This window comes from Tamandua tetradactyla, chromosome 3 (assembly GCF_023851605.1).
Source record: "Tamandua tetradactyla isolate mTamTet1 chromosome 3, mTamTet1.pri, whole genome shotgun sequence".
NCBI classification, from domain to species: Eukaryota; Metazoa; Chordata; class Mammalia; order Pilosa; family Myrmecophagidae; genus Tamandua; species Tamandua tetradactyla.
The window spans coordinates 54,397,633-54,415,672 of NC_135329.1; the positions used below are offsets into that span (position 1 = coordinate 54,397,633).

Sequence of the window (18,040 nt, forward strand, 5' to 3'; positions counted from 1 at the left end):
AAGATGGAAAAAGAACTTCTATGCAAGCTGTAACCAAAAGAAATCAGGTGTAGCTATACTAATATCAGATAAAATATAAAGATGTCATAAGAGACAAGGAAGAACACTGCATATTAATAAAAGGGACAATTCACCAAGAAGAAATAACTATCATAAATGTTTATGCTCCCAACCAAGGAGCTCTAAAGTACATGAAGCAAACACTGGCAAAATGAAAGGAAGCAAGGGATGTTTCAACAATAATAGTGGGAGATGTCAATACACTTCTCTCCTCTATAGACAGAACAACCAGATGGAGGATCAACAAGGAAATAGAGAACTTAAACAATGTGACAAATGAATTGGATCTAACAGACAAATAAAGATCACTATACCCCAAAACACCAGGATATACATTCTTCTCTAGTGTACATGGAATGTTCTCCAGGAACAATAATATGCTAGCACACAAAACAGATCTTTATAAATCTAATAAGACTGAAATTATTGAAAGTACCTCCTCTGACCACAAGAGAATGAAGCTGGAAATCAATAATCATCAAAGAACCAGAACTTTCACAAATATATGGAGATTAAACAACAAACTCTTAAACAACCAGTGACTCAAAGAAGAAACTGCTAAAGAAATAGGTAAATATATGGAGATGAATGAAAGCGAAAATACAACATAATGGAACTTATGAGATGCAGCAAAGGCAGTCCTGAGTTGGAAATCTGCTGCCCTAACATTTATATTAAAAAAAGAAAAGTGAGCAAAAATCTAGAACTTAACCACTCACCTGGAGGAACCAGTGAGAGAACACCAAACTAATCCCAAAGCAAATAGAAGAGAAATAACAAAGATTAAAGCAGAAATAAACAAACTGGAGGAAAAAAAACCAGAATCAACAAAATCAAAAGTTCGTTCTTTGAGAAAATCAATAAAATTGATGGACCCCTAGTAAAGCTGAAAAAGGGAAAAAGACAGAGGACACAAATAAACAAAATCAGAAATGGGGGGGGGGGGGTGTTACCTGGATCAAAATGAAATGTTAAAAATAATAAGAAGATACTACAAAAAAAGAAGTCAAATTAGACAACTTAGATAAAATGGACAAATTCCTAGAAACATATAAACTACCAGCATTGACTCAAGAGGAAATAGAAGACCCCAATAAACCAATCACAAGTAAAAAGATTCAGTCATCAAAAACCTTCCTATAAGAAAAGCCCAGGACCAGACAGCTTCACAGGGGAATTTTACCAAACATTCCAAAAAGACTAACACAAATCCTGCTCAAACTCTTCCAAAAATTTGAGGAATACTGACTCATTTTATGATACTAACATTACTCTAATACTAAACTGAATAAACATGGTATGAGAAAGGAAAACTACACACCAATATCCCTAGTGAACATAGATGAAAATTCTCAGCAAAATATTAGCAAATCAAACCCAATGACATAGTAAATGAATTATATATCATGACCAAGTGGGTTTATACCAGGAATTTAAAGGTGGTTCACCACAAGAAAATCAATGTAATACAGCACATCAACAAAACGAAAAGGAAAAACTCACCTGATCATATCAACTGATGTTAAAAAAGCATTAAACAAAATTCAGCATCCTTTTGTGGTTAAAAAATACACACACACATACCAAAAGGTAAGAATTGAAGGAAACTTCCTCAATATCATAAAGGGTATATATGAAAAACCCATACCCAGGATCACACTTAACAGTGAGAGACTGAAAGCATTCCCTCTAAGATTGTGAATGAGACAAGAATGCCCATTTTCACCACTATTATTTAACATTGTACTAGAAATTCTAGCTAAAGTGACCAGGCAGGAGAAAGAAATTAAAGACATCCAAATTGGAAAGGAAAAAGTAAAATTTATTATTTGCAAGTGACATGATCCTATACTTGGGAAATTCTGAGAAATCTATGACAAAGCTACTTGACTTAATAAGAAAATTCAGCACAATGGTGGGATATAAGATGAATGTACAAAAATCCATAATATTTCTATACACAAGTAATGACCTAAATGAGGAGACAATTCTACTGAAATAGCAACAAAGAGAATCAAATATCTAGGAATAAGCTTAAGTAGAGATGTAAGGAACCTGCACACAGAAAATGACAAAACATTGCTAAAAGAAATCAAAGATCTGAACATGTGGCAAGACATTCCATACTCACAGATAGGAAGGTTGAATGCTGTCAAGATATCAATTCTATCCAAACTGATTTATAGATGTAATGCAATGCCAATCAAAATTCCAGTAAACTGCTTTGAAGACCTGGAAAAACTTATTATCAAATTTATTTGGAAGGGAAAGAGACCTAATATAGCTACAAATAGACTAAAAAACAAGAGCAAAGTAGGAGAACTAACACTTCCTGACTTTAAAGCTTACTATAAAGCCACAGTAGTCGAAACAGCATGGTACTGGCACAAAGAAAGAATTGACCAAAGGAACTAAATCAAGAGTGCAGAAACAGACCACCAAATCTATGCGCAACTGATCTTTGACAAGGCCCCAAATCCACCGAATAGGGTCAAACTTGTCTTTTTAATAAACAGGTATGGGAGAGCTGGATATCGAGAGCCAAAAGAATGAAAGAGGAGACCTACCTTAGACCCTATACACAAATTAATTAGGGAGTCCAAGGGTAGTTCAGTGGTAGAATTCTCGCCTTCCATGCGGGAGACCCAGGTTTGATTCCTGGTCCATGCACTTCCCAAAAAAACCAATAAACAAGCAAAAGAAACAAACAAACAAAAATTCAACAAATGGTGCTGCAATAACAGGATACTTACATGGAAAAATAATGAAATGTGAACCTGCCATACAGCATACAAAAACAAAAACAAAAAAATGAATTAAAAATGGACCAAAGTATTTCTTTTAGTCTCCAGTGTCTTAGAGCAGCTAGAGGTAAAAACCTAGGATTGCGGAGTTGCAGTCCATACCAAACTCTGGGGTCTGTTCTACAGCTAATTGTTGCAATGTACTTTGAAATTTATTGCCTTTTTGTATATATGCAGTTTTTCACAAAAAAGGTCAATTGTGATGATTAAAATATATATATATGTATACACCATCTGGCCTACAGTGTTCTGGAGCAGCTAGAAGGAAAAAATCTGAGACGATGGAATGGTGGCTCATGATGGGCTGTGGGATCAGTTCTATAACCACTTGTTGAAGAGTGCTTTGAAAATTATTGCTTTTTTCTTTCTTTGCTTTGTATGTACATTATATTATACTATAAAAAAGTTTAAAAAAAAAACAGAAAACAATAAGTGCTGGAGAGGATATGGAGAAAGAGGCACACTTACCCACTGTTGGTGGGAATGTATAATGGTACAACTGCTCTGGAAGGCAATTTGGTGGTTTCTCAGGAAGCTAAGTGTAGAACTGCCATATGATCCAGCAATACCATTACTAGGTATATATTCAGAGAACTGAAGGCAAGGATACAAACGGCCACTGGCACACTGATGTTTATAGTGGCATTATTCACTATTGCCAAGAGATGGAAACTGCCTAATTGTCCATCAACGGACAAGTGGCTAAACAAACTGTGGTATATTCATACGATGGAATGTTATGCAGCTGTAAGACAGTAAAGTCATGAAGCATGTAACCATGAGAATGAATCTTGAAGACATTATGCTGAGTGAAATTAGTCAGAAACAAAAGGATAATTTTTTACTATATGGTCTCAAAATATCAATTAACATTAATGAGTGAACTTTGAGAGTTAAAGTTAAGAACACAGGTTATCAGGAGATAGAAAGATGGTGATTGGACATTTGGTGCTGAGGAAGCACAGAATATGCAATAGGACTTATTGTAAAGATCCAGAAATAGATAGCATAACACTAACAGATGGTAGGACAATAATATAAGTACACTAAATGAAACTGAGTATAATTATAGTTGAGGGAGAAGGGCTGGGGGTATGTATGACATCAGAAAGAAAGACAGAGGATAAAGACTAAGAAGGTATAATTTAGTAATGCCTAGAGTAGACAATGATGATGATTAAAAGTAAAAATATAAACATACATTTGCATGAGGGAAAACAAATGAATGTCAACACTGCAAGATGTTGAAAATGGGATGGTATACAGGAGAAAACACAATCAATGCAAACTAGGATCTATAGTTAATAGTAACATTGTAATATGTTTCCATTGAATGTAACAAAGGTAAAACTAAATGTCAATAAGTGTGTGATATAGGGGAGGAGTATGGGATTCTTTGCAGAAGAAAAGGAAATGTCATATAGATTGTGGTGGTGAAGCCATGGCTATGTGATTATACCAGGAAACACTGATTTTTTTTACTTAGGCTGGATTCTATGATGTGTGAATGCAAAACTATTTAAAAACGAGAAAAAAAGAAAATGGACCAAAGACCGAAACATAAGAGCCAGTACCATAAAACTCCTAGAAGAAAATAAAGGGAAACATCTTCAAGACCTAGTAATAGGAGGTAGCTTCTTAAACTTTATACTCAAAGCTCAAGCAATAAAAGAAAAAGTAGATAAATGCAAACTCCTCAAGATCAACAGCTTATGCACCTCAAAGGACTTTCTCTAAAAGGTGAAGAGGCAGCCAACTCAATGGGAGAAAATATTTGGAAACCACATATCAGATAAAGGTTTGATATCCTGTGTACATAAAGAAATTATACAATTCCCCACAACAAAAGAACAAATAATCCAATTATAAAATCAGCAAAGAATATGAATAGACATTTCTCAAAAGTGCAAATACAGATGGCTAAAAGGCACACGAAGGGATGCTAATCTTCATTAGCTATCAGGGAAATGCTTGACTACAATAAGATTTCATTTCACACCTGGAAGAATGCTGCTATAAACAAACAGGAAACTATAAGTGTTGGAGAGGATGTGGAGAAATTGAACATTTATTCACTACTGGTGTGAATGAATAATGGCACAGCCACTGTGCAAGACAATTAGGCAGTACCTCAGAAAACTAAATATCAAGTTGCCCTACAACCCAGCAATACCACGACTTGGTATATATCCAGAAGGGCTGAAAGCAGTGACATGAACAGACATCTGCATACCAACGTTCACAACAGCATTTTTCAGAATTGCCAAAGGATGGAAATAATCCAAGTGCCCATCAACAGATGAGTGAATAAACAAGATGTGGCATGTACATATTATGGAATATTATGCAGCAGTAAGAAGAAATAAGGTCCTGAAGCATATGATGACATAAATGAACCTTGAGGACATAATGCTGAGTGAAATAAGCCAGACAGAGAGGATAGATACTGGATGATTTCACTATTACGACTCTGGTAAAGGTAAACTCAGAGGCTTAGAATGTAGATTATATGGGACTTAGTGGTACACAGAAGCTAGAGATGGGTGAATAGTTACCCAGTGAGGCTGAACTTAAATGTAAGGAACAGATAGAAATGATGGTAGTTCATTAGTGCGTCTTACATTGACATACGAAAGTGAATATGATTGAAAGGGGTTTTATAGATTCATGGAGCTCACTGATTAACTCTACAATTATAAATGTTCTTACATGAACTACTTAAAAGGTTTGATCTTATATAAACAGTCCATAATAGAGGAATATAGAGGAAAAACTAATATTGCATGCCATGTCTATAGTTAACAGGAAGACATCAACAGTATCACAGCAGTATCAAGGGAAAATAATTGGAAGGAAGTGACAAGAGACAGGGAATTTTAGATCTGAAATTTGGTGAGGCTGTGTTTATCAGTTCTTTGCCTCTTCAGACCATTGAAAACTGTTGAAAATTCAGTGTTGATTGTACAGCCAAGGGAGGACACTGTAAACCAATGATTGTTTATTTTGGACATCATCCATGATGCCCAATAGATGGAGGGGGCTGAAGGGTACAATGACTGAGAAGTAGAATGGCGAACTATGATGTTATGTGTATGATAGAACATTGTGCGACTACAAAAAGGAATGAAGTTGTGGGGCACTCAATGAGATGAATGAACCTTGGGGACACTGTGTTTTGCAACATAAGCCAAAACCAAAAGAACAAATATGTTACGGTCTCTTTTAGAAAATCCTACAAGAAAACTAGAGCCTAAATTATAAACTCTTAAAGCTGTCACACTTAGTTCAGAGTTGTAAGTGTATTTCTAGATTCTGAGATCATGTGCTATATGTATATAAGTTGGTATTTCCCTGGAACATTGGGAACACCTTATACTCAAAGTTGGAGTTCTGCAACTCTGAAAGTCAGCACTGTTACATACAACAACTATTAAAGTTACCAAAAAGGAGATTAGGCTTCAATTAAAACTGAAAATGAAGCCAATATGGTTAGGAATATGGCAAATCAGAATACAGGACAAAGGATGATGGTGTATGTATTCTAGAGCATCACCTATAGTATTAGACAAGAGGCAGAAAGGTGTATTGTGTCTAGAACCTAATTTATTGTAACATACAGTCTAAATCAACCTGCCTGGATAGCTCATTTAAACAACCTGAACATGTGAAACCCAAAACAGGAACGAAGCTTTGTAATTCTGTATGGCCTAATGTACAACCCAGATACACTGCAGACTATGGTAGGCTGATAATTAAAATGCATTGGTAGAGTTCCTTGTGGTACTGAAGAAAAAAATACATAACTATTAAATTTTCCCACCTGGGAAATCCCCAGTACTCTCTCAAACATTAGGTACTCCTAAGAAAATGGGCCAAGCCCTTGATTTTGAGGCTTAACCACATGAAACATTTCTGTAACAGAGATGCTAAGACTACCTATAATTATGCCTAAGAGTTGCTTCCAGGAAACCTCTTTTGTTGCTCAGATGTGGCCTCTCTCTCTAAACCTAACTCCATGGGTAAAGTCAATACCCAACCCCTTACATGGGACATTACATTCAGGGGCAAAACTCTCCCTGACAACATAGAACATGACTCCCAAGGATAAGTTTGGCTGTGACACTATGGGATTGACAATGCCTTCCAGACCAAAAGGAAGAAAACAAATGTAACAAAATAAGGTATGAGTGGCTAAGAGAGTTCAAATGGAGTCGAGAGGCTATTCTAGAGGCTACTCTTATGCAAGCTTCAAGGTAGATATTGTTAACCACCATGGTTTGTCAAACCTCAACCAACATCATTCCTGTTAACCCTAAAGAACACCTAGGGTTCTAATTGAGACTCTACAAAAGTTTTATGCACTAATTTTACTTTCCTGAAACCTACAACCTTCAAAAGGTACCTAGTTCAGACAAGTCCTAAAACCAAGAGGGACCAGCCCCTCCAAGAATAACAAACAATTCCATCTCCCTATCCTATACTGTCACTACTCCTTTCAACATGAAAAAATTAGAATGGACATAGATTCTATAGATTGGGAGCAGGCTCAAAGGAAAAGGAGTTGTAACAGAAAAGATAGGATTTAACAGACAAGTATGACTGTTGAATCGCTATATTGATGTTTTTGTTTTGTTTTGTTTTGTTGTCCTCCAGTGTTTTGGAGCAGCTACCATTTGGAATGGTAATCCATACCAAACTTTGTAATCTGTTCTGTAACTATTTGTTAAAATGTACTCTAATACTGAGCGTGCTGGTTGGAATCTGTTGTATACCCCAGAAAAGCCAAGTTCTTTGGTCCCCATTCAATTTTGCTGGGTAAGAAGTTTTTTATTGTTTTCATGGAGCTGTAACCCACCCAGTTGTGGGCAGTAACTTTTGATTAAATGGTTTCCATGGAGATATATCTCTACCCATTCAAGGTGGGGTTTCTTACTGGCACCCTTTAAGAAGGAACCATTTTGGAAAAACCTACAAGCCCACATAGCCAGAGACCTTTGGAGTTGAAGAAAGAAACATCCCCCGGGGAAGCTTCATGAAACAAGAAGCCAGGAGAGAAAGCTAGCAGACTTTACCATGTACCCTTCCAGCTGAGAGAGAAACCCCAAACTTCATCAGCCTTTTTGAGTGAAGATAAATCTCTTGTTGGTGCCTTAATTTGGACATTTTCATAGTCTTGCCTTAATTTGGACATTTTCACAGTCTTGAAACTGTAAACTGCAACTTAGTAAATTCCCCCTTTTTAAAAGTCATTCCATTTCTGGTATACCACATTCTGGCAGTTTGCAAACTAGAACACTGAGCTATTTGTATATAATCTGATTGTTCGCTGAAACTGCAGATATTTTCATGATCCCTGAGATTCAGAGTTAGAGCACTGAAGCTATGAAAGTCAGCACTATCCCATTCAGCAACTCTTTAAAAAACTGAAAAAGAAGTCAGATTTCATCTAGAGATATGAACAAAGTTGATCTGGATAGGACTAAGGTAAATCAGAATACTGCGTAAAGGATGACAGAGCCCATATTCAACCTCTGTGTGAGAACAAAGGGAGAAATGTTTATTTGGTACAAAATGCATATTTTGGGTAGCACATTATCTAATTTAACTTGTATTACTTGAACACCACAATTACATGGAATCTTGAATAGTGCATGAGATCTTGTTGAGTTCTACAAGTTAGTACGATGCCCCAATATATCCCAGAGGAATGTGAGCAGAGAATAAAAAAAGTATTTGCAAAGTCCCCTTGGGGGAGTGGGGAGAAAGGAGGAAATATTAAACTTCCCCATCGGGGAAATTCCTGGTATCTTTGCAAGCATTGGGGACAACTAATTTAATCTTTGGGATTGCCCCTATGAAGCTTATTTCTGCAAAGGAGAGGCTAGGCCTACTGATAATCATGCCTAAGAGTCACCCCTGAATAACCTCACTGTTGCTCAGATGTGGCCTCTCTCTCTAAGCCAACTCAGCAGGTGAACTCAACTATCCTCTCTCCTCTCTGTGAGACATGACTCCCAGGGGTGTAAATCTGCCTGGCAACATGGGACCTGACTGCTGGGGATAAGCTGGGACCTGGCGTCATGGGAATGAGAAAGTCTTCTTGACCAAAAGGGGAAAGAGAGAAATGAGACAAAATAAAGTCTCAGTGGCTGAGAGATTTCAAACAGAGCTGGGAGATTATCCTGGAGGTTATTTTTATGCCTTATTAGATATCCCTTTTAGTTTTATGGTGTTCTGGAGTGGCTAGAGGGAAGTACCTGAAATTGTTGAGCTGTGTTCCAGTAGCCTGATTCTTGAAGGAGACTGTATAACTATATAGCATTTAAAACGTGACTATGTGGTTGTGAAAATCTGTGTCTAGTGTTCCTTTTATCCAGGGTATAGGCAGATGAGTAAAAAAAAAAATCAGGATAAAAAATAAATAAATAATAGGGGTAGATAAAGAGTAAATATTGGGTAGATTAAAACACTGTGGGTCGATGAAAGGGAGCGGTAAGGAGTATGGGATGAATGAGTTCTGTCTTTTTTCTTTTTATTTCTTTTTTCAGAGGATGCAAATGTTCTAAAAATGATCATGGTGATATATACAGAACTATGCGAAGATATAGTGAGTCTCTGATTATATAATATGGTTGGACAGTATGGGTATGGGTATTTCTCAATAAAAATTTTTTAAAAAGTACTCTGAAAGTTATCACTTTTTAAAATTATTTTTTACTTTTTGTATATACGTTATACTTCACACACAAAAAAAATGTTTAAAAAAATTCTTGTTAGGAGCAGGTGGGGTCAGACCTGCATGTTGTGTGGTCTCTTTTACCCAATCAAGTCAACTTCTGACAACTTTTGCAAGAATTACAAGCTTTGTATCAGAAACATAGAGTTTCTTTGTAAAAAGAAAGATCGGACATTAACATTCAATTGGTACAGAGTTTGTTTGGGTGATGATATGCTTTTGATAATGGATTGTGGTGATGGTAATACAACATTGTGAATATAAGTTAATATCCCTGAACTGTATCAAGATGTGACTCCACCCATTACAGATGGGTCTTAATTAGTTTACTGAAGTCCTTCAAAGTGGAAACATTTTGGAGATGCTTAGAGCCCTGCAGATGTCACTATGAGATGTTAAGCAAGCCAGAACCCGGAGAGACCCAAAGGAAGCCAGTCCCAGAGATGAAAGAGTTGAAGAGATGAAGCCAGCCCTGGAGAAGCAAAGTGAGGAACCCCCACAGGAACAGAAGCTGAAAGTAACAGAGGCCAGGAGCAAGGGACAAGCAGATGCCAGCCACATGACTTCCCAGCTGACAGACGTGTTCCAGATCCATCAGCCTTTCTTGAGTGAAGGTAGCCTCTTGTTGGTGCCTTAAATTGGATACTTTCACTCCCTTAGAACTTATTAAATTCCCTTTTTAAAAGCCATTCTATTTCTTGTATATTGCATTCTGGCAGCTTACAAACTAAAACACGGTTCATCAATTGTAACAAAGGTGCCAAACTAATGTGAAACGTTAATAGAGAAAATTGTTGGGGGTGGTGGTAGAGGCTGGGGGGTGGTATACAGGAACTCTACTTTCTGCATGATTTTTTCTGAAACCTACAACTGCTCTAACAAAAACAAAAAAAGAAAATACATAGGAACTGGTGGTGAACAGTTTGAGTATTTTTTCCCATTAAAGCTGATTCTCTAATTAGTATAATGATTTGCACCATGAATAAATACTGGTTAATAAAGTAAAAAAAAAAAAATGAGGAGGCGATAAGGACATTTTAAAATAAACAAAACTCAGGGAATTCACTACCACTAGACTAGCCTTATAAGCAATGCTAAAGGAAATTATTCAAACTGAATGGAAAAGAAACTAGACAGTGGTTCCAAGTGACCTAAAGAAATGAAGATTTGCAGTAAAGGTAACCATTTGGGTAATTATAAATGCCAATATTAGTGTACTTTTTTGGTATGTAACTCCATTTCTTATTTCCTTTAGGTATTAAAATGCAAATACAAATATGTAAAATTTAATGAAAAATCTATGGTTTGGGCATACAGTGTACAAAGATGTAAATAGTAACAGGTACAAAAAAATAAGGAGGGGACAGAAAAGTAATAGGAAAAGTATATGCACATGCTATTGAAGTTAAGTTGGTATCAAACCAAACATGATTGCTATATATTTAGTATGTTAAATTTTAACCCCATGGTAATTACAAGGAAAACAGATGAAAAATACATCCAGATAGAAAAGAGAAAGCACTCAATATGGCACAACACTAAAAATAAAAAAAAATTACAAAAGATGGCATAATGGAAGAATTGGGGGACAAAAAAGTTTATAACACATACAAAGGCTAAATAGCAAAATGGCAGAAGATAGTCCCACATTATCAGTAGTGACTTCAAACGTAATTGGATTAAACTCTATAGTCAAAAGGCTGAAATTGGCAGAATGGATAAAAAAGCATAACCCAACTAACTATTTGCTGTCTACAAAAGATTCACCTTAAATTCAATCATACAAGTAAGTTGAAAAGGAAAGGATGGAAAAAGAAACACCATGCAAGTAGTAATCAGAAGAGAGCAGGGCATCTCTTTTGAGATATCAGATAAAAGACTTAGGTCAAAAACAGTTATAATGGACAAAGATGATCATTATATAATGATAAAAGGGACAATACAACAAAAAGATGTAACATTATAAATAAATATGCACCTAACTGCTGAGCCCCAAAATATATGAAAAAAATACTGACAGATTTGAAGAAAGAAACTGACAGTTCTACATTAATTGTAGAAGACTTTAATAACTTTCAATAACAGACAGAACATCCAGTCAGAAAATAAAGAAGGACATACAAGACTTGAACAATATCCTAAACCATTTAGATCTTACATAGATAGAACACTTTATCCAGCAAAAACAAAATGAACTTTCTTCTCGAGTACAAATGGATTATTCTCCAGCATAGACTATGTCAGAAAACAAACCTTAGTAAATTAAAAAATATTGAAATCATACAATGCATATTCTCTGACCACAATGGAATGAAGCTAGAAATCAATAACAAAGGGATAAGGAGAAAACTCACAAATATGTGGAAATTAAACCACAACCAATGGATTAAAGAGGAACTCAAAAGTGAAATTAGGAATTAGGAGTGCTTACTTTCATGAATCCTTCACTCTTCAATTTGTGCAGTTTGGAAGCAGCACTATGCAGACGTTTTCTTTGAGAATTTAGGAGAGAATCCAGCACTTGCCACCACGTACGACAATTTAACACAAAGGCCAACCCAACTACAGATGCAATTGATATGAGAACAGCATTCACTGTCAGATGTTTTGGGTCAACTCTGAATATAGCCAGAAGAGTAATTCCAGCAATAATGCAGCCAAAGATAAAAAGGAAGATGACAAAAGATGGGAGACAGCAGGTTTTTTTCCATTTCTTTTTACCTATAAAACATTAAAGTGTTTTGACAATTATTTGGATATCAAGTATTTTTAAAAATCCTACTCATTACAGTAACAACATACGATGAGCCTGATGTTCATGTTTTCATGAAAATAAACAGAAATGAAATAAAACTCAATATTCATCCCATCCTCATCCCTGCTCCCCACCTCCCACCCCCACATACACAAAAGAGATAGAGGAAGTCCTACCCTGTGTGTCTTCAGTCTTGAATACTCTAAAAAGCCTTGTTGCCAAAAAACCAAACTCTCTTTCACAAGCATCCGAGAGGGTTGCAATCATTTCAGCCATTGAAGTTTCTCCACCTACACTGGACAGTCTATTGTAATCTGTAAACAAAAATCTTGGGGAAAAGACCAAATAAAATATCATTCAGATATCTAAAGTAAAAAATAACTTTAACATGCATCTGTAGAATTTTACCCTATATTTTCTTGAAGTCCTTTTCAAACTACTGTTTTCAAAAATCTGAAGGAAAAGAATTTGTAATTAGGAATCCTCAACCTTCAATATCTTACATATTTTTACTAGGAAAAGTCAATAACAAACGTTAAATGTAGCAGAGTTTGCAGTAAGGCAAAGTTTGGAGTAAGGCAGAAACGAAACAAAAAGTTATGACTAGGTTTAGATAAGGACTTCAATAGAACTCCTGAAATGGTGCTTAAAAGGTGGTCACATATGTCAGAATTTAGCCAAAAGAAGTGTCTGAAGAAAGAAAATTTACTAAGCACCAACTGAAGTGATTAGGGCCCTGAGAAAATTAGATTTAGAAATAAGTTATGAAATACCCTTTTAACAGATTTTTTTCAGAGCTTATTCTTTGAAACTGGGTTATTTGTATTTTGAGTCTTCAATGGACATTATTTTTGCATTAGTTCCTTTCTCTCTTCCATCTCTAAATTAAACTCTTAATCCAGTAGATAAGCACTGCTTTCACACAACAATCTGAGGTCTCACACTGTATTGTATTTTGTGGTCTTGATTTATACTATTTGAATTGTCCTACTTTTTTTTATAAATGGGTTTAGAATGTTTGTTCTCAATTATTTTATTTATAAAATATTTAGTTTAATTATAAAATTGTTTTTCTTTATTTTCCTCTATTTTATTTTATTATGTATGTTTTCCTTTTAACTCTTTCATTTAAACATTTCATTTCTAAATCCTCCTCTTAAATCCTTAGTCCTATATGCTAATTACATGTGAGCATTTATCTTTATTTTTCTTTCTTATATCCATGGTTTTGATGCCTTCTCTGCTTTGACATACTCTCCAATTTCCACCCTCAATCACACCTATTTTATCTCACTACAATTTAAAAATTCTTACTATACATTATATTTTTAATTACCTTACTAACTTCTGTTGAATTTCTTCTGCTTTTAGTTTTCTCACCTTATTCCCTGGGTTTTTTATTTTTACTTTCCTCTGTTGCTCTCTCTCTTTCCTTTATTATATAACTTAAAATGTTTTTCATCTCTTCCGAACTTTCTCATACATTCCCTATTTGACCTTAATAACTTTAGAGAGGCAAGTAAAAATATTCCCACAGATAAGAACACAGTGGTTCACAGAAACTAGCTGAGTTACTCAGGGCTACCCGCTAACAGAAGGTGGTAACAGGACTCTGACCTAGAGCTCTTGACAGATCTGCTTAGTGCCAGGACTCTATGTAAGATTCAGTGCTCTTTTCAAGTATGTTTCAAGGGATAACTGGTGATGGAAAAATAAGGTTTATGCTCAAATAAAACTTAGCAAAATTTAACTTAAACAGGTTTCTTTATGGAAAAATGTTTCTGATCCTTTAATGTCCAAGAGTAGATAAACTATGAAGTATTTCCCTAAATTATTTGACCAGGACATTTTTTGTTTTGTTTTGTTTTCATATGAAATTTTCAAGGGATTACAGTTTTTTGGAACATACATTTAGAAATAATGCATCATAAACATTAGGAAGTGAAAAAAAATTTCTTCATCTTATTAAAGGTCACTTCTGTCAAAGGGACCAACCTACCTTACAGGTAAAGCTTTAGTAGTTTGCTCTGGCAATTCGGGTGGATTCACAAACATCAATTTCAGGAGGAGTTCCAAATATCCAATATGTCTTGCCAATCTAGTACTGAGAACCCAGGCCCAATTCCAACTCTCTCCTTCTCTTCGTCCACCAAAGTAAATGACAACTGAAATTCATAGTTTAAAAAAATTATCCAGAACAATCTTTAATTAAGCAGCTTTTTTTCTCCAAATTAAAAAAATTTGGACAATCAAATACAAATTAATGACAGGAGGTTTACATAATGTTTTATGGTCTCATACTATTTCTTAACTACTACTCAAAGAATTCCTCACCTCCTCCAACACAGAGATATATGGAAAATGGAAAGCAAACTAACTAAAATATGAACTAAGAAACACAAGCAGAAAGATAACACCTTAAACAGAAGCGTATCATGTAATTCAGATTAAGAGACAAATGACCTGCAGCTACTGAAATTACCACTTTCTCCAACAGCACAGATATTCAGTCTATTTCCTTCCTTGGGACTGAAGACACCCCCAACAACAGGAACTGTATTTTATTCTTCAACTGTGCTTTTGAATAAAATAAAAATTATAGTCACGTTCAAAATGCACACTTTCTTCTAACTTAAGCCAAAAAAGCACACTAGTAATATCTGTGAAGACTTATTTTCATAAAAGATTTAAGTATATACTATTAATTAATATAAAAGGATAAGTATGATAAAGAATCCAGCTTCAATATTTCAACTAGTATACTAATACTATGGAGGGCAACTCAGGTTGCAGACCATGATCTAAGCCAATTTACAAAATATCAAAAAGATCCATTTTCAAAAGGAAGATAAAATGCCAAGACTTACTAAAGAATATATATAAAAGAGCCAAGAGGCTCAATGACACTGCTATTCCAAGATTCGGGTCGATGGTAAAAGCAAACAGTAAACCAAACCCTCCACACAGCAGTAGGGTAAGAAATACGATAAGCCACGAAAACTGAAAAAGAGGTTCAATCTGTTGTCCTGCGAAAGTCTTCATTTCATCTGAAAGATAAGTTAATATGAAAACATCATTCTGCTTTGTTTAAGAAAGATAACTTTTAACTCAACCTGAAACATCCACATATTCAAAATAAACATCTATTAGGCACTTACTAAGTCTCTGTTTCTGTTCTTTAGGGGCATACCTACCCTCTCCTCCTTCACACTGAGGATATGAAAACCCTGTTTTATACATTCCCACCTGTCAAGATTTGTTGATATTTATTTTTGTACTACATAAGCAACAGGGTACTGTTTCCATACCCAAAAAATTACTTTATGTGTCCTCACTACATAGCACTGCCATTCCTCTCTGGTACTCCCCTCACAACCTCTTCCTCCAAACACGTTTGAGAAATTGTTCTTAAAGATGTAGGCTGAGGCCAAATGAACCCCAAACAAATTATTCTTTCTATAAAACTTGGGATAATTTTTACAGGTAATTTTGAAACCTGTCCTAGAGGAACGAGTAAGACTTTGCCAAGCAGAAGTTGTGTGTCTTGGGTAGAGTGTGAGGGGAACAGTTGTGTAAAGAAACCGCTTACAGAGGGAGCAACTCAAGGAAAGCGCACAGTCTATTCTTGCAAGAACAAATTGTCCTCAGTAACTACAGTATGGAGAACACACAAGAGGTGGTTCTGGCAGATGTGGCCATAAAAGTGATAAGTCTGTGAAGGGCTGGCTCTGGATATATGATGTAGGTAGCACATACAGAAAATTTGCTACTGAAGGATTTTAAATGGTGGTATAATACAGCTGGGTCTGTGTTCCAGAAAAAGAACTCAAATGACTGTGCAGAGGATCAACCAGTGGAGGACAAACCTAACAAATGCATTTTAGGGAACAATAAAAAGCATACCCATTAACATAATTCCATATTTTTCTTTACTTCGTGACCCACATGCACAGACACACACAAGGGGAAACCTTGCAATATATTAGGATTTTTCTGCAAACACATTCTTTACCTTCTAGTTTCTTGAGTAAGAAAGATTTCCCACTTCCCCACTGTGCATATAAACCCACACAAATGGGTGGCTGCATGGTAGGTTCACTGAGAATATCTGCCAGGGCACTGCTATATAAGTCATAACCGAGCATGTCACCATCTGTTTCAGTAGGAGACAAGTGCCCTGCAATTATAAACAAACAATATATTTATATTAAAAAATGACATTAATATTAGCAAGGAGCATCCATTCTCACTTATCAACTATTTAATTAGAAAGAAAAAAACTTATTGTAAATGTTTAGACTGATTTAAAAATAGGTTCAGAGATTCTAAGATTAATACAATATTTGAAGAACTTAAGAAATCTATTACTGTAAGATGCATCATTACTATGTACAATAAAGAAAAAAATGCTTTCAAATTGTGGTATAATGCATTCTCATCCATCATTATAAGACACATTTCAATTTCAAAGACATTAGAATGTGGAACAATGCACGTTTTAGAATTAATAAAATATGGTAATTAAAACCAATACATAAAAATAAATTTAATATGTATAAGACCCAGAAAAAAAGCTATAAGATGCTACTGGAGCCCATAATAGATAATCAGAGACATGGAGACATTCTATGGTGCCAGGCAGAAAGATTCAGTGGCTTAAAGACAGCAATTCTCCCCAAACTAATCTTTCACTTTAAGGCAATTCCAATCAAAATCTCATGAGAATGAAAAAAAAAAAGAAAACCACGTGTGAATAGCTAAGAAAAAATAATTAAGACTATCAAGGGGTGGTTGTCATTGGAGAATAAAAATATACTATGAAGCTACAATAATTAGAACTATAGAACTGGCATAGAATATTAGCCTAAGTGGCATTTCAAATCAGTTTGGAAAGATGAAATTAGTAAGTAGTGTTGGGAGAGTTAACCACTCATTTGCTGAAAAGGAAATTTAAACCCTATACACTGCCCTGATAAATCCCAGAGTGATCTGAACAGTGAACAAAAAAGTATTTGCAAAGTCCCCTTGGAGGAATGGTGAAAAAGGGGGGAAATTCAACTTTCCTAAGTGGGGAATTCTTAATATTCTCACAAACAGTAGGAACAACCAAAGCAATAGGCTGAGCCCCCAATCCTGGGGTTTGTTCATATGAAACTTAACCCTGCAAAGGATAGGCTAAGCCTACTTAAAATTAGTCCTAAAAGTCACCCCCAAGAGAACCTCTTTTGTTGCTCAGATGTGCCCTCTCTCTTCCAGACAACACAATAAGAAGCAAACTCACTGCCCACCCCCTCTCTACAGGGGACATGATTCCCAGGGGTGTGGACCTTCCTGGCAACATGGAACAGAAATCCTAGAATGAGCTGGGACTCAGCATCAAGGGATTGAGAAAACCTTTCCGACCAAAAGAGGGAAGAGTGAAATGAGACAAAATAAAGTGTCAATGGCTGAGAGATTTCAAACAGAGTCAAGAGGTTATCCTGGATGTTATTCTTACGCATTAAATAGATATCACCTATTAGTTAAGATGTAATGGAGAGGCTGGAGGGAACTGCCTGAAAATGTAGAGCTGTGTTCCAGTAGCTATGTTTCTTGAAGATGATTATATAATGATGTAGCTTATGCAACGTGACTGTGTAACTGTGAAAACCTTGTGTCTGTCTGATGCTCCTTTTATCTACCTTA

At 35.6% G+C, this 18,040-nt stretch overlaps 1 protein-coding gene across 11 annotated transcripts in view; it reads right to left on the reverse strand.

The window, feature by feature from the left end:
* The window catches only part of KIDINS220 (kinase D interacting substrate 220), a 156,513-nt gene that overhangs the window by 88,799 nt on the left and 49,674 nt on the right, over positions 1-18,040 (reverse strand). For all 11 annotated transcript variants that reach the window (XM_077153129.1, XM_077153119.1, XM_077153121.1 and 8 more), the window contains 5 exons: positions 16,368-16,532; positions 15,223-15,402; positions 14,355-14,520; positions 12,532-12,683; positions 12,032-12,321 (listed from right to left, as the gene is read on the reverse strand). In XM_077153129.1, the coding sequence (XP_077009244.1) occupies positions 12,032-12,321; positions 12,532-12,683; positions 14,355-14,520; positions 15,223-15,402; positions 16,368-16,532 (953 nt within the window). The remainder of the gene's footprint in view (positions 1-12,031; positions 12,322-12,531; positions 12,684-14,354; positions 14,521-15,222; positions 15,403-16,367; positions 16,533-18,040) is intronic.